Source organism: Sturnira hondurensis, unplaced genomic scaffold (assembly GCF_014824575.4).
Source record: "Sturnira hondurensis isolate 20B ecotype Veracruz unplaced genomic scaffold, ASM1482457v3 Scaffold0021490, whole genome shotgun sequence".
In the NCBI taxonomy this organism is placed as follows: Eukaryota; Metazoa; Chordata; class Mammalia; order Chiroptera; family Phyllostomidae; genus Sturnira; species Sturnira hondurensis.
Genome location: NW_028094121.1, coordinates 1,757,239 through 1,778,044, shown reverse-complemented (window position 1 = coordinate 1,778,044; position 20,806 = coordinate 1,757,239). Strand labels below are relative to the sequence as shown.

General features: G+C 57.9%; 1 protein-coding gene across 2 annotated transcripts in view; it reads left to right on the top strand.

The window, feature by feature from the left end:
* Nucleotides 1-657: 657 nt before the first annotated feature.
* KCNQ4 (potassium voltage-gated channel subfamily Q member 4) overlaps nucleotides 658-20,806 on the top strand; it is a 57,716-nt gene continuing 37,567 nt past the window's right edge. For both annotated transcript variants that reach the window (XM_037032583.1, XM_037032581.1), the window contains exon 1: nucleotides 658-971. In XM_037032583.1, the coding sequence (XP_036888478.1) occupies nucleotides 658-971 (314 nt within the window). The remainder of the gene's footprint in view (nucleotides 972-20,806) is intronic.

Below are 20,806 nucleotides of genomic sequence, written 5' to 3'. Positions count from 1 at the left end.
TCCCGTCTGCAACCGCGGAAACAGCTCCGCACTCCGCGCCCCACTATCCACTAGCACACAGGAGGCATTCCAGCCGGCCTTCGGGTCCACACAGCCCCTCGCGGCAGTGCACGCCCCCTGCCCGCCGCCAACCTCGAGGCCGGGCGAGCTGCCCCCGGGCCTGCCGCCACGCGGTCGGGTCAGGGCACCGACTGGGCGGCCGGTGCGCCCTGGCCCGCCGCCTTCGCCGCGTGTCCCCTCCCTCCGCCCTACTCGCTAGCTCGCTCGCTCGCTCCCTCCCGATTTGGGAAGGCGGCCGCGGGGCGGGCGGGGGCGGGCGGGGGAGGGGCGGGGCGGGGAGGGTGACATGTGAGCAGCGCGCCAGGGCAGGTGGAAAGGCGAGCGGCATGGAGCGCGTAATAAGAGAGTTGGAGTCGGAAAGAGCCGCCCCAGTCGCCGGGGAAGCGGGCGGTCAGAGCGGGCTCCGGCTACCCCCAGGTTCCGAGCGCCCGCCCCCCGCCCCGGCGCAGCCCCTGCCGGGACCCTAGCCCCCGCCGCCTGAGCCCACCCCGGGCCGCCCCGCCGGCCTCGGGTCCGAGCCATGTGCCGCTGAGCGCCCTGCGCGCGCCCCCGCCCCGGACTGTCCCCGGGCCCCGGCCCCCCCGCCAGGCGCCGCCCATGGCCGAGGCCCCCCCGCGCCGCCTCGGCCTGGCGCCCCCGCCTGCAGACGCCCCCCGCGCCGAGCTGGTGGCTCTTACGGCGGTACAAAGCGAGCAGGGCGAGGCGGGCGGGGGCGGCTCCCCGCGCCGCCTGGGCCTCCTGGGCAGCCCCCTGCCTCCGGGTGCACCCCTCCCGGGGCCGGGCTCCGGCTCGGGCTCCGCCTGTGGCCAGCGCTCCTCCACCGCTCACAAGCGCTACCGCCGCCTGCAGAACTGGGTCTACAACGTGCTGGAACGACCTCGCGGCTGGGCCTTCGTCTACCACGCCTTCATGTGAGTTTGCGACCCCCCGCACTCCTGGCCAGGCCCGATGCTCCCGCCTCCCGCGGCGCCTGCAGGAGCCTAGGCTACCCTGGGTCGGGTCAGCCGCCGAGCCCTGGCTCCGCCTCCTGCTCCCCATCCCCACGGCCGACCCTCATCTTTTCTCCCTCAGGCCTGAGTTAGATGACTGATAGCCCCAGCCTGACCCTGACCCTCACCCTCAGTCTCCAAGCCTTGACCCCTACTTTGACTCGCTTCTGACCTCTCCCACCTCAACTCCTTATTTCCATCCTGACCTCCAACCCCTGCTCCTCTGTCCCAGATGCTCCCGGCATCCAGCTTCTTGTCCCCCATCCTCTCTGCAGTCTGGAGCCACTACAGTGGGGCTCCCCTTTCCTCATTCTCACCTCCGTCTCCCTGTGTCCCGCATACAAAGGGGGCCCTTTGGCCCCCACACACTTTCTGTCACGTTCTCCCCAGCTCTGTCACTATGTTGGGCTCCCACCTGGGCTCCCCTTGCAGATGACCCTCTCCAGGGAAAGTCTCCACCCCAGCCCAGGGCAGGCTCCCCGTTGTAGGTGTTTGGGGTCCCAGGGAGCCCCCTGAGCTCTGACACTTGTGTGCTGTCTGTCTTATTTGAGTCTTCACTCAGTCTCCCCTCCACCTTCAAGTTGCCAGCGGCAGCAGCGGGCTGCCTAGCCTGCCCAACTCGCTGGCCGCTTCACCAGGCCTGGCTCTGGGCACCCCAGGGGAAAAAAGAAAGAGGAGAGGGGTTGGTTTGGAAACACTGACGCTGTGCACCAGCCCCCGCTCACTAGGCTCCTCCAACTTTCAAAAACACTGACCCCTCTTGGATGTAAAGAGTGAATTTTGGCAGCCCAGAGCTCTGTCTTGGGGGAAGGCCTGGCCCAGACGGGAACATGAGAGGCCCTCGGATATCAGTTGAAGGGCCAGGCCTGGCTCCGGAACTCTCGGTTAGAGACCTCTGGTTCCTGGAAAATGTGCTGGTGTTAATTCCTTCTTGCTGCCCCCCAGAGAAGGACCCTTTGGTCTTGGGGTCTCCTGGGTGGTCCCTTTGCCTCTCCACCTACTGTCTGACAGCTCTGCCGCCTGCCTGGCTGTCCCTTTGCCAGACTGACTTTCCACCTGTGTGAGAACTGGCCTGTCCATTCATCTCTCCACCTAACTGTCCCGCAGCCCTTTTCCTTGTCCGTTTCCCTCCTCCTGTGGACCTGTCCACATATCTGTCTGTGTGCCTCTCTGTCCATCTGTCTATTCACTGATTCACCTGTCTTACTCTTCTACTTGTCTGTTTCCATCATCTTTTGGTTTGTCTCCCTTCCTGTCCCTGCTCGCCCACCTCTGTCCTGCCCTAACTGGGCTCGCAGAATTTCAAAGGCGATGGGGAGAGAAATGCTGGCCAAGGAGCCCCTTGTCCCCAGGGAGGGTAAAGGTGGCTTACCCTCAGCCAACGAGCTCCTGGGGTAGCAGCCGTGACTTTGTGCACAGACCCCAGCAGAGAGTAAGATTACAGAGGACGTGATGGTACACTTAGGGTCAGGGTCAACAGTTAGGAGTAGCCTGGCCCCCACTGCCCACCGGGAGGCCTCAGGTGAATGTTTTTGCGGCTGAGAGCTGTTGGGGGATGGAGGTTCTCTGCTGGGGTGCAAGGGATGATGGGGTTGGGGGTGAGGGGAAGGGACTGCTGATAAGAGTGCCGGCATTTTGGTGCCCTTGCCCACATTGAAGCCTGGGGTGCCCAAGGGAGGGGTGGTACTCCGCGGGGAGCAGCTTCACCCTCCATGGGCTCTCTCGGAGGTGACGTTTCCAAGCCATGGCTGAGCCTGGGCAAGCCAACAGGGCTCTGAGGTCGGGGGCTTAGTCTTCCGATCTAGTCTCTCAGCTCTCACAAGAAAGTGAAGGCCCCGCCTTGTGTTCCCTGGCCAGCGACTGTCTTCACCTCCTCTGGAAGGGCCTCTCCTTCCTCTCTAGGAGCTAAATCTGCTGGTACCTTTGCCCCACATCCTGCCTTACTGGATGCCAGGAATGCCCTGGCCAGGGGCATGCTAGTTCTGACCACTTGTCCCCAGGAGCCCAAGGCTGAGGCATTTCTCAGGAGCTGTGGGGGAGGGCATGTGCTGTGATCTCATGGTTTTGGTCATCCACTGGTGATCAGAGGAGGCTGAGGGGTCAGGAGCCCTGCCTCTGGCATGCTGTGTGATGTTGGGTTGATCACTGGGCCTCTCTGAGCTTTATATCTCTAGGCCATCCAAGTCGTCAAAACCCCAACCCTGGGCTCCCTCTTGGATGAGGTAATGGGTGGGGAATAGCTTGGTGAAATGCAAGAGCCTGTTGGAGCGTGAGGGTTGGATGTTATCACTGGGTTTGGGCAAGGGGGCCACACCGGAGGCCTCTCCTGTTCTTCCGGAGCTCCAGATGTGGGGTTTCTCAGCCGCTTTCGGCAGGGTCTTGGGTGAGCCAGGAAGTGCTTCCTGCTTTTGGACTTTCAGTCCTACTGGGGCACTTTTAGTTAAATCCTCCCCTCTTCCCCCGTGACCCTCAGAGGCAGCCCAAATGAGGGGAGCCCAGTGTGCACAGTTAGCTGACCCCCTTCCCAGAGCCCAGCAGAAAAGCCTGGAAGAGGAGGGCTCAGGAAGGAGGGAATTGGGGTGAGCGGGGTCCAGCCACCCCAGCAGACACCTCTCTCACACCTGCCAGCCAGCTCCCACTGGGCCCCGGGCGGAAGCTGCACCTTTTCTGGCCCTGAGGTGTGGGAGACTGCCCAGAGGACGAGCCCCGATCCCGCCTCTCCTGCCAAGAGCTGTGGCTCTGGGAAGTGCGAACCGCTGACTCCTGTCTTCTCCTCCTTGAGATCTAGAATGAGGGCTTGCTGGCCCCTCTCCGAGCTCACATCTTCGAGTTAGGGCCTCACCAGCCCCTACTTCCTTCCATGTCCCGGGCCCTGATTTCAGCCCTCAACCCTTCACAGGTCCTGCCCTCTGAATTTTGAGAAAGAGCACATCACTGCCCACGATGCTTTTTGAGCCTTTGGAGGAATGCTCAAACTGATGCCCCCTGTCACAGGCCTCCCCCCCACCCTACCCCACCAGCAGCTTCCCTTTTGGAAGTCAGAAGGCTGGAAGGGACTGGGACAGAGCAGAGCCCCATCTGTCCCCACCTTCCTTGAGCCCCAGTACAACGCTGCTGCTCCCAGCCCCCAGGGGTGCAGCCGACTTTCTCTATGTGAAGGTTTACGCTCTGTAAACATCCTCCCTCAGCCTTGTCCCTGGGGGCAGAAGCTGTGGGAATGGGAGGAGACGAGGTGCCTGCTGCTCCTGGGCCCTCGGACATCTAGCTCCGGCCCCCACCCAGCTTCCCCAGAAGAGGGGTTCCCATCTGAAGAAGAATGTCACCAGGATCGGAAACAGTCCCAGCAAAGGGTACCAGCAACCCTCAGGTCTCCCTGACCAGCAGGTCCTCATAGTTGATGGCCCCACTTTGCTTATGAGAAAAATGAGGCTCTGGGGACCAAAGTCGCATAGTAAATCAATGGCAGACCCAGGACCAGACCGGAAGACTCCTGAGGCCCTGTCCAGGACCCTGCGGCCGCCTGGGTTGGGTCTTGGGGTTGAACTGCAATTTCGGGTCATGCAAGGCACGTCAGCTCCGTGCTGAGCCTGTGCTGAGTGCTCTCTACAAACCACTCTCATGTGTCTTTTGACCCGGGGCGAGGCGGGCACCGTTCTCCTCATTTGCAGGCGAGGAAGCAAGCTCAGGAGAGGCCACCCGGTGAGGATGGAGGAGCCACAGCCCAGAACCAGGTCTGACCTGTAGTGGTCTTTCTCCTGGACCTCAGCTTCAGCCGGGCCCCACCCTCAGGCTCCTCCTGTACATCCGGCTCTCTGTCCCCAGCACATAGCGCACAGGCAGCAGGAGGTGGGCGGTGGTGGGATTTTGTGGAGTTGAGTGGAGACTGCCCAACTTCACCCAATGCAATCACACTTCTGCTGTGCATGGCTTTGCACACACGTGTATCCCTGCTACACCCCTGTCAGTCTGTCTCATGCACGTACTCACTGCGGCTTGGACACACACGTTCGCAAGTGTGGAAAAGGCGCAAGTGGCACACCCCCAACGAAAAGAAATCTAATGCACAGCTGCTCCCACCTCTTCACTGACATCACAGGTGCACACCTGGGCTGTGGGCCCAGCCTGGACCTCTAGGGCGGAACATTCCTTGAGCACGTTACCTCCACCTATCCCCACTACAGGGCTGCCCTTACGGGTCTGTGTGTTTGCGCATCCCTTGGAGAGCAGCTTCGGACCATGTGGGAGCAGGGTGGCTGACTCTAGAACTTTGCTGGCCTTTGCTTGTCCCGAAGGGCCCTCAGAGATCCTGTCTAGCCCTGTGGTGGGCTGGTGGGTACGCCGTGGGGCAGAAAGGGGCAGACACTTGGCTGAGGTCATACCTGGCGGGTCCAAGGTAGAATTGGGCCAGGAACCCAGGCCTTCAGCATCCCAGATCAGGACTCTGGATAATATTTTCCCTTACCCCAGCTGGTAGGGAAGACTGATGCTCCAAGACCTTGGCCTTGTAATGGGGAAAGTCTTGGTGTGTGACCCAGATGTTCCCTGCTGCTGTTTTCCAGCCCCTGTCCTTTTGTCCTGTCTTTGTAAGAAGGGGTGAGATGAGGGACCCATCCTGCCAGCCCTCTAGCCCTCTCCCTGGCCTTACACCCTTTGCTTCCTCCTCCCTGAGTTCTACTTTGGGGGTCACGGAACAGGTTAGACCTCCCAAGGTCAGTCACCCCACTCCACAGCACATTCGCTCTTTGCATTGAGGAAGAAGCCCTGCTGAATGTCTGACTTCAACCCCTATTGCTGCAGAAGCCTCTATTCTCAGAATGTTGGAGCCAGGAGTGTTTTAAGAGATGATTATTCTTGGGCTGATGGCAGCACTTTGAGTGGGTGATTAATTTAAGGTTCTCTGAGCCAGACAAGGGAGCTGAAACCGCCTGGGAGCAGGGAGAGAAGAAGGCTCTGCAGGTCCCTAAGGCCCTGCCCCTTTCCCTGCCCGGAGAGGGAGGCCATGCAGGGAGCACCCCTGGCTGAAAGTGTTCGCACATCCCTTCCTCCCCTGCACCGGTGTGGGTCTTTGGCCCTCTCGTGGGCTAGGGGCCCCAGCAGGGAATTCTGCGTGTCTGACCTGGGGGCAGCTCCTCCTTATGCCCCCTCGAGTGGGAGTTGTGGGGCTGGAGAGGAGGAAGAGGAGGGCTTGCCATTTCTCCAGAGACTGTCCCGACAGGGGTTAAGAGCATGGGGTCTGAGTCTGGCAGACTTGGCCCATTTCTGGTTCTAAGTTACGTGTCCTTGGGCAGGAGACTTACCCCCTCTGAGCTTCTGTTTTCTCATCGGAAACACGGGAATAATAATAGCTGCCTCTAGGGTTGTCAGGGCTAAGTGAGTTCCACCACCTGATGCCATGCTGGGCACACGTATTCACCACATCACCGTTGTCATGATGTTGTTATTACCGCCATTCCCTCCCCGGGGGGATGTCAGATCGCTATCTTTGGCTCAGCACAGTGAGGTGTGTCTGGGTGTGCGGAGAGCCGGTGTCGTGTTTGCCTGTGTTGCAGGGCGCACAGCTCTCCGCACGGAGCCGGAGGACAGGTGCATCTCTGTGGACTTCTGAGGAGCATCTAGAATGCACCGTGTCCATGCTGAGCCTCTCACTGCTGCTCCCTCACCCGACCCCCCCGGTCATTCTGTAGGCGGGCCTGATTACGATTACCCTCATTTCACACTTGAGGGAAGGGAGGCCGGTGAGGGGTCCTTGCCCAAGGTCACACAGCTAGTGAATGGTGGCACCAGGACTCCAACCTGAGTCTCTAGGACCTTACTCATGCGTTCCTTCCTTCACATGACAACTATAATTAAAGAGCATCCATTGTGTGCCAGGCCTGTGGTTGGGGGGGGGGGCGCGGCTTGCAGAGGGAAGTAGACCATATGTGGGCCCTGCGGGGAGAGGGGGAGGGCCCAGTGAGGAGGCTGCTGGGCCTGCCCGGACCACTGGCCCCCTCCTGCCTTCTCTCCCAGGGACTCACAGAGAGTCGGGGTGTAGGTGTAAGTGTGTCGGTGGGTACTTGGGGAGGAAGGTACATGTGAGAGTCACTGTGAGGCCCAGGTGTGGGCTTGTTGTCAAACCGTGCAGCTAGCCTGGCCCCAGGGAGGTGCTCGGGCCCAGCCAGAGGTCCCTGGGAGAAGAGGGTGGTCTCTCACTCTGTCCCAGCATATCATCCCGGGGAATGGGGACAGGGAATCCCCAAAGAGGTTTAGAGGTCTCAGTCCCGGCGCTTACTGGAAAGGTACCCACACCTCCTCCACCCCAACCCCTGGCCTCGCTATCCGCCTCTGTAAAACGGGGCTGAACAGGGAGGTGGACACTGGGGCCGCCCCTCACAGAGAAGGACTCTGGATGAATGGGAAGAGACGATCTCTCAGAACCCTGAGGGGTTTTGTTTAAGATTTTATTTATTTATCTTTTTTTTTTAATTTTTAAAGATTTTATTTATTTGTCTTTAGAGAGGAAGGGAAGGAGAGAAGGAGAGAAATATCAATGTATGGTTGCTTCTTATGAGTCCCCTGCTGGGAACTGGCCTGCAGCCCAGGCATGTGGCCTAACTGGGAATCGAACCGCGATCGTGTGGTTCGCAGGCCCGAGCTCAATCCACTGAGCTACACCAGCCAGGCCTATTTATTTATCTTTAGAGAGGAAGAGAAGGAGAGAGGAAGAGAAATATCAATGTATGGTTGCCTCTCGTGCGTCCCCCGCCAGGAACCGGGAACTGGCCTGCAACCCAGGCATGGGCCCTGACTGGGAATCGAACTGCGATCCTCTCGTTCGCAGGCCTGCACTCAATCTGCTGAGCTACACCAGCCAGGGCAGAACCCTGAGTGTTGTAGGGTTGGGGGAGGGAGTTCTTCTTTCAGCACCTTCTTCCTTGGTTCCTCAGAAGACTGGGCAATATTTAAAAGGGCACTCAGAGGGCCGCATGCCCCCACCCCCAACTCTGAGGGGCTAGGGAGAGGGTGTTCGAGGCAGACCCCTGGGTCCCCCAGAAATCACTCCCTAAGACTCCAGGCTTTCTGGGCAACTCTGTCCCTAGGGCAGGATCTGTGTGCCCTGGGGCTTGGCACCTGGCGGGTGAGGAAGGAGGGGCAGCCCCCGGGCGGCAGACTAATTGGGCTGGGAATCCGTGGGCAGAGCCTGAGGGAGGGAGGGAGGCAAAGGCAGCGGGGAACTCAGCAATTCCTTCTCTCTTCCCTCCCTCCTGGAGATTCAGGCAGTAGTGGGAGGAGCGGGGTCTCTGGGCCCAAGCCCAGCCCCTGCAGGAAAATCCAGGGCACTTTCTTCTGAGACTCCTTGGACATCTAGGCCAGGCTGGTAGGACAGGGGACAGCTTGCTGGAAATAAATGGACTGTGGTTCCCACAGAAGCCAAAGGGATGAGTTTAGGCAGCAGGAGGGACTGCCCAATAACCAGGAGGTGGAGGTTCCCTGGGGTGCTCTTTCCAAAACTTGGGGACCCATGTCTAGGTGGACTGGGTGAGATGTACTCTGATAATTGCCCCTGTGGAGCAAGTGGCGTCATTCCCTTACAATAGGAAGGATGGGCAGTAGATAGAGCCTGGGGGTGGGGAACGGGATCAGATCAGGGACACTCGGCTTTTGGGGGTGGGTGGTCACAGGCTGCTGCTTCTCCACCCTTCCTTCCCTGTCGCTCCTCCCTGGGAGCCTCAGCCCGTCCAGGTCACCGTCTTTGGGTTTATTTTTTGCTGGGCTCGGCTGTCCCCTGGGAGAGGAGGGGGCAGGGAGAAATGGAGGGGAGAAGGAACAGCTTTGTCAGCACAACCTCAGAGCCTCTGCTCCTACCCCCCTTGGCCTGGCTGCCACCCTCTTCCAGAGGGACTGGTCTCTGGGCACAATGGGGACCCAGACCCCCATGGGGCATCCTCCCGAGGGGCAGCCTGAAGGTCAGGAACAGGCCTCTCTTCCCTCACCCTTTCTCCGCTCATCCTGCTGCAGAGCCTCTGAGCCACAAGGGCCTCTGGGCTGAAGCAGGTCCATGGCTTCATTTCACAGATGGGAAAACTGAGGCCAGGACAAAGGCCCTGGTTGCCCAAGGACACAGCACAGATGGGTCTTCTCCACCTCCCTTCCTCATGCTGGAGTAGCTGAGAACCCAGGAGAGGCGCCTCCCACCTCCACCCCTATCTCAGAGGGAAGGAGCGCCTCTGCCTTCCTTCACTCATCCAGTTCTCCCGCCCCTGGGGATTGGTGGCAGTCTGCCGGGAGGGACAGGAGAGTGTGGCCTGTTGGCAGAAGGAGGGAGGCTCAGCCCCGGGACATCCCCTTCCACAGGCCCTTTGGCCTCCTTTTTTATTAAAAAATAAAGTAGCCCTGTTTTACAGATTGGGGAATTAGGGTCCAAGGTTAACATAGCTAATAAGCTGTGGGGATGGGATTGGAACCCAGGATGCAGCTCCAGGAGCTGCCCGAGCACCTCCTGAGCTCTGAGCCCGCTGGGCTCTGCATTCTCCAACGTGCTCTTCCCTCAACTCTGGTCAGCTTCCGTCTTCGGCTTTTTCCACTCAGTTCTGTTGGCAGCTCTGCCCACCCTTTCTGCCCCTGGCTCTGCCCTGGGTCCTCCTTTCTGTGCACAGTTGCCGTGGAGGGGGTTCTTGTACACCCCTGTGATATGGGGGGGGGTCACCTCTGTGATAACAGCCGCCCCCTCCGCAGTTTCCTCCCTGAGCTTCCTGTGCAGCTGCCTGCAGATGTCTCACCTCCGCCCCCCCCTCCCTCAACTCAGCATCTCCCTCCAAACCTACCGTCNCAGATGGGAAAACTGAGGCCAGGACAAAGGCCCTGGTTGCCCAAGGACACAGCACAGATGGGTCTTCTCCACCTCCCTTCCTCATGCTGGAGTAGCTGAGAACCCAGGAGAGGCGCCTCCCACCTCCACCCCTATCTCAGAGGGAAGGAGCGCCTCTGCCTTCCTTCACTCATCCAGTTCTCCCGCCCCTGGGGATTGGTGGCAGTCTGCCGGGAGGGACAGGAGAGTGTGGCCTGTTGGCAGAAGGAGGGAGGCTCAGCCCCGGGACATCCCCTTCCACAGGCCCTTTGGCCTCCTTTTTTATTAAAAAATAAAGTAGCCCTGTTTTACAGATTGGGGAATTAGGGTCCAAGGTTAACATAGCTAATAAGCTGTGGGGATGGGATTGGAACCCAGGATGCAGCTCCAGGAGCTGCCCGAGCACCTCCTGAGCTCTGAGCCCGCTGGGCTCCGCATTCTCCAACGTGCTCTTCCCTCAACTCTGGTCAGCTTCCGTCTTCGGCTTTTTCCACTCAGTTCTGTTGGCAGCTCTGCCCACCCTTTCTGCCCCTGGCTCTGCCCTGGGTCCTCCTTTCTGTGCACAGTTGCCGTGGAGGGGGTTCTTGTACACCCCTGTGATATGGGGGGGGTCACCTCTGTGATAACAGCCGCCCCCTCCGCAGTTTCCTCCCTGAGCTTCCTGTGCAGCTGCCTGCAGATGTCTCACCTCCGCCCCCACCTCCCTCAACTCAGCATCTCCCTCCAAACCTACCGTCCGCCCTCCGCCCCCGCGGCGACTCCCCCACCCCCAGTGCCCAAGTCAGGACCACCCTCCCTCAAGCATCTTTTGCTCTTTACCTAAGAAGCAACTTGTGGTGTCCCCAAATGTACCGTTTAATGCTCCGGGTGCTTTCCCTTTTGCCTTCAACTCCTGCCCCTCCCACCCACCCAGGCATCTAGTGAACTCCTATTCATCCTTCAAATCCCAGTTTGAGCATCAGCCCTCTCTGGAATCACTCCCTGGCCGCCCACACTCTAGGCTGCACTGGGGGCCCTCGGAGTCCGCAGAGCTCGGCTCACTCGCCCCTGTGTGTTCTTCTGCACTCTTCCACATCGGGTGGCGAGGCCGGCGTGGGGGTGGGGCAGGGCCGAGCACTGTGCCTGGCACGTGGTTGATAATCACTGACTGTTTGCTGAGCCAGGAAATGAAGGTGGCATTGAGGCCAGGTTTTAAGGATGAGAGTGGTTTTGCCAACTAGAGAGAAATTGGAGAAAGGACCCCTAAGTCCTCCATGTGCTGGCAGCGCTCACAGTTTTTGTCCTGAGTGTTAGAACAAGGGCTTTGAGGTGGAACTCTCGGCCCCTACCCTCTTCCCCTCAGGATCTGCAGAGCCAGAACGGGAAGCACCACTGGCCGGGACCCAGAGTGCGACTGATCCCTCCCCAGGAGCCCCTGTTCTGCCAACACTAGGCCGTCGAGTTCTCCCACTGCCGCTCTGGGGCAGGCACTATTATTGTTCCCATTTCCCAGACGGGACTCTGAGGCGCAGAGGGGAAGTGATGTGTACCAAAAGACACAGCTTGTTCGTGGTGGAGCCAGGAATTGAATCCAAGCTCCAAATAAGACTCACACATCAGCAGGCAGTTTTCAGTGACCTAAGGCAAAACCAAGGGAAATAGGGACAACAAGATGAGTTTTTCATCAAGCTAATTTTATTCCATTTACAGGACTGTCTTTGACTCTGATATTATGTCCTTTGTTTTAGGAAGTGATGGGGCCAGGAGGTTTTTTTTTTTTCAAAACATCCTTACTTGGCAAAATAAAGAGTTGATAACCTTACGCAGTCCCCAAAGTGTTTTTGAAAATTTCACCGATGCGTGAAATCCCAGAGTCTGGGCGCCATCCTGCCTCCTCCCACCTGCGCTCTGGGGCCAGAGTGGGAGGAGTCTGGGTGGGAATGGAAGGACTGGAGGGCTGGGCTGGTTAGTCTCCACTGCCTACTCCTGACCCTTGGGGCCTGCCTGGCTGGGACTGCAGCGGGAAGCAGCCCAGGCGGGGCTCTTGCCAAGATTAGGGAGGGAGGTTTTGGGGTGGGCAGGGTGAGTCAGAATCAGGACTTGCCCTCCGTTAAAGGAGTCCTGGACCGGAGGAGTGAGAAGGCCGGGGTTCAGTTCCCCCTTCTGCTTCCTGGAAGTTGTGTGGCCCCAGGCGGGTGACTCGACCTCTCTGAGCCTCCAGCCTCTGTCCATGTAGAATGACAATGATCACCTGAACTTGCCCACCTGGCAGGGCTGCCCCTGCCTCCCCACATCAAGTGCTGCCTAATTACTAAGTGCTGGGAAAATAAAGGGCTTGCTGTGCTTTTGTGGTCCTTATCCTCCTCAGTGAGGCACTGGTTTGAGCCTTGAGGAAGGGATGTTGGGGAGGGCTGGGGGTGGCACACGGGGCCTGTAAGAGCAAATCGACCAGACTGGCAGTGCCTTTCCTCAGGAGCCCCAGACAGGCGGCAGGCCCAGGGACCTCTGACAACAGCGCACTTGCCAGGAGCCAGGCTCTGTGCTCAGAGTTCTCTCGGAGGACTAAGAGTCATGCTCTAATCTATAGCAGGTACTGTGCCAAATGTTCTCCAAGTACTACTTCATTTAATCCCTGCAAGAGCCCTAGGAGTAGGTGCTATCATTGCCCCGTTATACAGAAAGGGGCACTGAAGCTCAGAGGTTTGGCCTGTGCACCGCCGCGCAGCCAGTGAGTGGTGGATGCTCAGCAGGACGGGAATGTGAGCCTGAGGGTGCAAGGAGTCTGGTGTGAGAGGGTGGGAGCAGGTTTGCAGGGCTGCAGTGGGAGGGGCGGGGGGGAGGCGAAGGTGCTCACCGTGTCTGTGGGGGCTGTGGGAAGGGTGGCAAGGCAAGAGACGCCTTCCTGTTTGTGGCTTCCTGCAGTCACCTCCCGGAGTCTCAGCCTCCCCTTCCTGCTTCAGCTGTCAACCTGTGACTGTCAGCAGTAACAAAGACAATAAGAGCAAACGCTTGGTGAGCCCTTCCAGCGCTCTGAGAACTTGCCCGCCTTCTCTCACTTTTTCCTCTCACCAACCCAGTGAGGTGGGTACTAGTGCTATGGAAAATGCTATGCCCATTTTTCAGATAAGGAGGCTGAGGCGCAGAGAGGTTAAGTGACTTGTCTGGGTGTAGATAGCGGGGCCAGGGTTTACAGTCTGGAAGCCCATTTCTAGGGCTGTGACCGCACCTGCCCCACTCACCCTGTCTGCTGAGATGCTGATAGGAGGACCAGCTGAGGCTTAAAGTTCAAGGTCCTGTCTCCCACCCCAGTTTTATACTGGGGACTCAGTCTTTCCTTCTTGCTCCCTCTCATCTGGGAAGCCTTCACTGACAGTCCCTCCAGGCCATGCCCTATCTGAAATGCTGGGGACAGAGCAGTGAATCAGACCCTCCCCTGCGCCCTGGTGGAGATGGGCCAGCACCACGGAGTCCTATGGGAGCCCAGCACAGAGGGGCCAAACCCAACCCCAAAATGGGAATGGCTAGAAAGGCTTCCCTGAGAAAGAAGTTTAAACTGAGACCTAAAAGATAAGAAGGAATAGGAGTCAACCCCCGAAAAAGGACCAGGGAAGAGTATTCCAGGCAGAGGGACCAGTGTGGGCAAGCCCAGGGGTGAAGCTGAATATGGTATTTGCAAAGAATTGCAAGAGGCCAGGAAATTGGGAGCTTAGAGGGGGCAGGAGGAACACAGAAGAGGCTGGGATGTGAGCAAGGCCAGGATGAGAATGTCAGTCAGGAGAGCAGTGACTTTCTGGAAGAGATGGAGTTTGGGAGAAGGAACTGAAGGAGGGGGTTCCGTGGGCATATTCGTGCTTTAGAAATCTCTCTCCAGGTCTGGCCAGGAGGGTGATAGTGGGGAGACCCTGGCAGGGAGCTCCGGGAATGCCATCCATGTGGCCTCTTCTTCCTTCTGTCTCCCCTCATGGCCCAGCCCCCTGAGTGGCTCCTCTGGAGCTGCCCACCACCCTGCCAGGGCCTGGCTAGACCTGGCCTGGAGCCCTAGGACTTTGCCTACAGGTAAAGTACAGCTGCTTATGCAAAGCCTGGTCTGGGGGAAGGTGTGTGTGGCTGAGCTGAGGGAGGCACTGGAAGCAGAGTGGGTGGGTGCAGGCCTGGAGGCTGCCTGCAAAGGGACTCTAGAGACATGGGGGTCCCCAGAATAGTGGCCTTGGAGCTGCCCCATGAGAACACCCAGGGATTTGGCCCAACTCACGGTGGGGTGCCCCGGAGAAAGGGGCAGAGCCCAGGTAGCTCAGCCTGCTTCAGCTCCCCTCTCCTTCCCTTTCTTACTGCTCAGTGGGGTATAGAAATCACTGGTCTCACCAGCCCCCTCATTCTCCTGATGGGGAAGCTGAGGCCCAAACAGGGCATGGACTAAGGCCAGTGACAGAGCCCGGACTGGAGCCCAGACTCAGCCCAGGAATCTCAGTTGTGTCCAACAACAACGAATAGCACCCAAAACCTGGCCCCTCCAAGCGGCTTTGGGCAGTCTCTTCACAATGCTGAGCATCAGCCTCTGGGTCCAAAATGGTACCCCCTGCAAGGGAGGATATCCCCTTGCCTGCCTCACAGTTCACAAAGCACTGGGAGGCATGCCTGGCCCAGAATGGGGCTTAATTAATGCTTGCTCAGAATTCTCACAATGACCCTGGAGGGTGATTCTATGACACCATTTTACATGGAGCATCAGAATATAGAAGTGACTTGCCTGAGGTCATTCAGCTGAGAAGTGGCTGATGTGGGGCCTGGAGTCCAGGTGTCCATGCGCCTGTTTAGGTCCCATGACCAGCCCAGTCCCAATTGTGAGCCTCTGCTATCAGTGAAAATCAGCTGATGTCCCAAGCAAGACCATCAGTTGGCTGGACAGAGTATGTTCATATGCGTACCCACGTGTGTGCATACGTGTGCCCAACCTGGCTTGCAGGCTGGGACTCAGCTCACGTCAACCAACCCCTGTGCCTCAGTGCTCTGGCCAGGCTGTCACTGCTGTCCCGTGGGGAAGGGCATCTTTCCACTTGCCCTCCAGCCTTGAGAGTTTTTTCTCCTGGCCTGGGAGGCTGGGGAAAGGAGCTGGCCATGGAATGACCAAGGATGGGGTCTGGCCATCTAATGCCCTGCACATGACAGGCATGGGGTGGGCACCAGGCTGGGAGAGGGATTTACACTCTCCTAATCTGGGGGCGGCCGGCCTCCTCTGTCTCGGCCCGGGCTGTGGGAGAGGTTTGTCCCTGTGCCCTTCCCCAGCAGCCCCAGCTCAGATCCCTGGCACACACCCAGCCTCTCTACTTGGGGGCTTCTCTGCCCTGCTTGTGCTCCTCACCCTCCCAGGATTTGAGCAGAATTGGGGCATATGGGAGCAAACACTAGGCCATTTGGAACTGATGGAGATGCAATGCTGTGCAGCATTTGGGGCTGAAAAATGGGGGTGATGTCAGGGAGGGTTAGAGCTCATGCTGGAGCAGAGTCGGGGGAAGACCTGATAGGGATGCAAAGCTGGAGTGTTTGGGGCTAATCCTGGGCCACCCCTTCTGGAAGAAATTTGGCTACAAGTCAGGGAGGCAAATGTGTGGGCCATGCCCCCCCTCACTGGGCAGTAAACACAGCCGTCGCTCAGGAGACAGCCCAAACATCCCGGACCCCAGGGTTATTTATACCAGGACTTGCTCTCCTTCTCGGGCCTGGTCTGGGCCTCTCAGTCTGCTCTGGAGCTGGCCTGCCCGAATTGAGGGTGCAGCCCTCTGTCAAGGCTGGAGGCCCCAGCATTAGCCTGCTCTGAACAGGGTGCTCACTACCTCCCAATGGCCTGTCCATTGGAGGCACTGGGTCCTACTAATCAGAAATGTGCCCGTGGAGGCCAGGGCCCGGGCAGGAGGCAGGGGTCAAGGCCTGAGCCCTGGATTTGTTGTTATCTGCTACCTGACTGTGGTCCCTGGCACCCCGTAACCTCAGCTCCCCCTGTGTTCAGTAGGAGGGAAGGGTCTGGATGAGCGCTTTGCAAACTGTTTTAAGCCGTAGATCTGGTTCTTTAAATGAAACGTGACACAGGAGCACAGTACAGAAAACAGATCAAAGCAGGGCCGCTCTGGGTGGAGTCTGGGGGCGGGGCAGAATTCTGCCCACTCAGCCTGTATGGCCCTGCATACCACCAGCCTGGGAGCCTGCGCTTGGGCCTCCTCATTCTAGAACACATTCCAGGTAAGCCTGGAGTTCCCTGGCCAAAGTCCTCTGCCTGTTTCCAGGGCTTGCACAGGCCTCCTTCCCGATTCATCATCCTAAGGGTCACTGTCTGTGAGCACACGTAGGCTCAAGGGCAGCTGTTTGCAGCCAGTGTCAATAAAGCCTGGAGAGCAGGCTGGGCAGCCACAGGAGTATACTTAAGCTCCTCCTGGTGGGGATGAGACCAGTGTGGGAAGAGAAGAGGGCACTTCATGGGCTGGGGCTGGGAGCGTAGCCGAGGCTGACCATCTCTTCCCTGCTAGCATGGACCCCAAGGAATCCAAGATTTTAAATTCAAACCTGGCCTTCCAGATCCTATGAAGTTATATGTGTCAGGAAGGATAGAACATATTTTATTTAACAGCTTGTTAGCTTGATTTAAACTTTTAAATATTTAGACTTATGGTATATGGGTCTCTATTTGTATGCTTTCCCAGCTCTGCCAGTGTTTGGGGTGGGCTCGCATCAGCCTCCTTCCATCTACCCACTTCTGTAGCAACTCCAAGCAAAATGCCCTTTCCCCAAACTCTCAGGGTTCACAGGACAGTGGGAGAATCCCAACTCACTCCAGCTCAAGGCCCTAGTAACTGGGGTCTTTCTGTTTCCTTCCAGATATTGTCTGAGCATCTTCCAGGCCAGGCTGGGGGATGTGGGGGAGTCAGAACTAGCCTCGTCTTTGGTGGATGGATCCTAATGAGGCGGTGGTGGGTGGAGGACAGAATTAGAAACAGCCGCAGCATAAGGGAGGTCTGGGGTGCCCAGGGATGTCCAGGAATCTCAACCAGGCTGGGAGAGCACTTCTCTCCAAAGCAGACCAGAGATCGAGGGAGGGGGCAGCACAGGAAGGGGGGCTGCCCAAGGAGAGGAGAGAGCACAAAAATTACTGAGATGGAAATGTGCACGGTATGGAGGGGCACAGTGTGGCTGACACTTAGTATACTGAGTACAACCTTGTGCTCTGAGCTGAGGACAATCTCGGGTTTTAGATGCAAACAGTAAGAAGCCCTGGTAAAGCGGGGAGGGGCACTCCTACCGCAACGTAAATAGACGGGGGGTGAGGATGGGGGTGCTCTCAACTCTCCCCTCTAGAAGCTCTTCTGTCTCCTCCTCCTCCTTTGCTCTGTCTTGGTTCTTGTCTCTTCCCACCATGCCATTGTCTAGGTGTCCCAACTGGGGAAAGGTACATACCACCCACACCCCCCTCCCCAAAGCAGTATAAAAGGGGACTTGCTCATTTCATCACTCAACAAATATGTACTGAGAACCCACAATGCACCAGGCCCTATTCCAGGTGTGGGAGAGAGAGTGGTAAACAAGACCGACGAAGTGGCTGCATTCAAGGAACTTACGTTCCGGGGACCCAGGCCAGGTGGTATCCACCCTCTGGTTGTCTGTCCACCGGCCTGGATGCCTGGATGTGGGGACTCTTTCCTTACTCACTCATTTGTTCCCGCTGCCCTGGTATTAGCACCCTCTCTCAGGAGGCTGAGGAGGGGGTTCCAAAGCCCAGGGTCACAACCCCAGGGAGCACCTGTCTCCATAAGAAGAGTCCTGGGCCCTGAAAGGTGTGGCTCCGTTGGCTGGGGATTGTCCCACAAAGTGAGAGGTCACCGGTTCAATTCCCGATCAGGGCTTATGCCTGGGTTGTGGGTTTGCGGAACAATGTTTCTCATGAGATTGATGTTTCTCTCCCTCTCTCTTCCCTCCCCTGCTCTCTCTAAAAATAAATAAATTAAATTAAATTAAATTTTAAAAAAGGAAGAAGAGTTCTGGGGCTCAGGCCCTGGGCTCAGGCCCTAGTTCTTTTCACTCACATGTGACTTGGAGTGCTTTTAGGACCTGCCTGGCCTCAGCTTCTTGGTCAAGCAGGGCTTTGGGGAGGCTCTTAGGAAGCCAGAGAAGGGAGTGTCGCCCACTGGTGGATAGCTCCTGTGACCGGGCAAGGAGGCGGAGGTGCCAGGGACGGCGTATTGTCATCATTATCAACATAAGATAATAATAGCTGCTCTCTGCAGGTTAGCCTCATGCATCTTCTCATTTAATTTGGGCCTCACGAGCAGCTCTGTGTGGTCGATTTGCTTCCCTCCCTGGTTTCCAGATGAGGAAATTGAGTCTTAGTAAGGTGAAGTGACTGGCTTATGGTTTGAAATGAAATGACACGCAAACCTACCTACCCGATTCTGGGAGCCCTTCAGGACGGTGCTCTGAGGGTGCTGCCTGGCACCTGCTCCTCTTGGGCATTCAGCCTTGAGAGTGGAAACCCAGCCTCAGTGACTCCCACCCCCCTTGGGTGCTGGCACCACCCTAAGCCTGGGCACTGGGTCCTGCGACACTTGGCCAGGGCAGTACCAGGGGCCAGATCAGGCCAGGACCCGACTTAGGGCATTGGCGCCCCTGAGTCCTGGGGCACTCAGTTCCCTCACCCAGTGTTGGTGGGTGGGCGAGCTCCTGGCAGTTAGGGTGTCGCGCCCCCTCCTCGGAGACGCTGCGGCACCTTCACACTTTCCGCTTGGCCCGCTGCTCGCCTTTCAGGCCGCCGCGTTTTCAATTGTTAATTTGGAAACGGAAAAAGAAGCCGGCGGGCTGGGGGAGGCCGCAAGGAGGTAACCGGAGCCGCTGCGCCGCCGGGGCCCCTCCCGCAAGCGGTGCCTGGTGTCGCTGAGTACTCGCCCTTGTTGGGCCTGGAGCCCCGCCCAGCACTTCGCCCCGCCCCCAGTTGTGCCCCTCCCCTTCCAGTTTGCCCCTCCCCGCATTGAAACGGCGGACCCTGGGGCACAGAGCTGTGGTGCCTCTGCGGGAGAGGAAGGGTCCCCAGCAGGGGAAAGAGGCAGGGGGCCCTACTGGGGGAAGAGTAACCCAGGAGACCTCCTCTCTAGGAACCCCTCCCTCTCCTGAGGAGCCCCGCCTGGTGTCAACCTCTTCTGTGTCCCCAAGTGAACCCAAGCCTTTCCCCAAACCCTTAGCGTGGGAGTTCTTCCGGGCCAGACCCCTGCCTGCAGACTGCGCACCAGGGATCATTGGCACCATCCACAGACGGATAAACTGAGTCCGGGAGAGGAACAGTTCACTTGCTCAAGGTCTCTCAGTCAGCGCTGAATTCTTGAGCCTGGCAGAGTCAGGGTCAGAGCTGAGTTGCAGCCAGTTCTTTTGGCTCTGGAACATGCAGAGTTCTGTCTTCCTCAGAAGAGGTGGGGGCGTCAGGGCCAGAAGTGCAATTTGTCCCCTGCCCCTGACCTCCAGCACCCTTTCTGTGGCTAATGAGCTATTGGAAGTTCTGCTTTGATCTACCCTGGCTCCCCCTTGCTGTCATTTATATATTCAGTTAGAGGGGAGTTTTGGAGGCAGAAGGTTTCTCGAGACTTCCCATGCACGCAAGGAGCATCACGCAAATGAAATGTGAAAGACCCTCCTCTGTGGATTCTAGAAGTCTCTCGGGACTGGCAGCTTCAGGGGCTGCCCTGGACTCATTTTCCATTTGGGAAGCTGAAACCACCAGTCCCAGGGGGGTCTGGGGGAAAACAGGGCCCTCTTCACTCAACCCCTTCCTTGCACTGAGCAGTAAACTGAGACTCTGAGGTAGTTTCCCAACTGCTGGGCTGAGTGATGACAGAGTCAGGATAAGAGCCCACCGATGCAAGGTCCTAGCTCAGCCCACACCCCTGTGCTTCTCCTTCTGCCACCCCCAACACTGACCCCTCTCTCAGAGCCACTGAGCAGGCTGCTGACTTTTCGAGGACTCTGAATCAGCTGGAACCCCAGGCTTGGCAGCTTCTCCCATTAAAGGCTGAAGAAATGGAAAGGGTCTGATGTTTCCAGTCTCCAGTCTCAGATCTTCTTCACCACCCTTCCACCTTGGCTGTGGAACAAGCACAGAGAAGTTGCGCTCATGGCCAAAGGTCACACAGCAGGTCTTTCCTAGCTGAAAGGGTCCACTGGAGTCAGTCTTTTTTTTTTAAGATTTTATTTATTTATTTTTATAGTATTTTTAGAGAGGGGAAGGGTGGGAGAAAGAGAGGGAGAGAAACATCGATGTGTGGTTGCCCCTCACATACCCCCTACTGGGGACCCGGCCTGCAACCCAGGCATGTGCCCTAATCAAATCAGTGACCCTTTGGTTCGCAGGCACATGCTCAGTCCACTGAGCTACACCAGCCAGGGCTCACTGGGGTCAGTCTTGCTGGATTTAGTCTGGCTGGTCGTGGACTTGGGGTTACAATGAGAAGCAAGGCTCTCAGGGCAGCTGTAACCAGCTGCCCCAGGTGTGGCCTGTGAGTTTGCATGCTGCTTTGCTTATTAGTAGCCAAGGCATTGAAACACCCCTCCTTCACCATGCCCCCCTAAACCTCCCACTGGGTGGGATCCTCAATGGCTGAGTCTGCAGGACTCCCAGGCTGAGCTCAGTCTTGGGGCTCAGCCCTCCCACAGATCCTGTTCCACCTCGTCAGCTCTTGGTGCCCTCTCTGCTCCTGGAGTGCTGAGAACCAAGTGGTGGATACTAAGCTCATTCCCTGTTTTGGATTATTCCCTCCCTCCTCCCTCCCCTCTTTGTGCAGGTTCTGCTGATTCAGAGGAGAGAAAGGTCCTTAGAGGTGACCCTGACCCCTACCAGGCTCAAGTAGCTGGAGGCCTGGGCAATCCTTGAACCCAGTGCCTGCGTCAGGAAGAGCAGCAGGATGAGGGAGTTTATGAGGTGAGG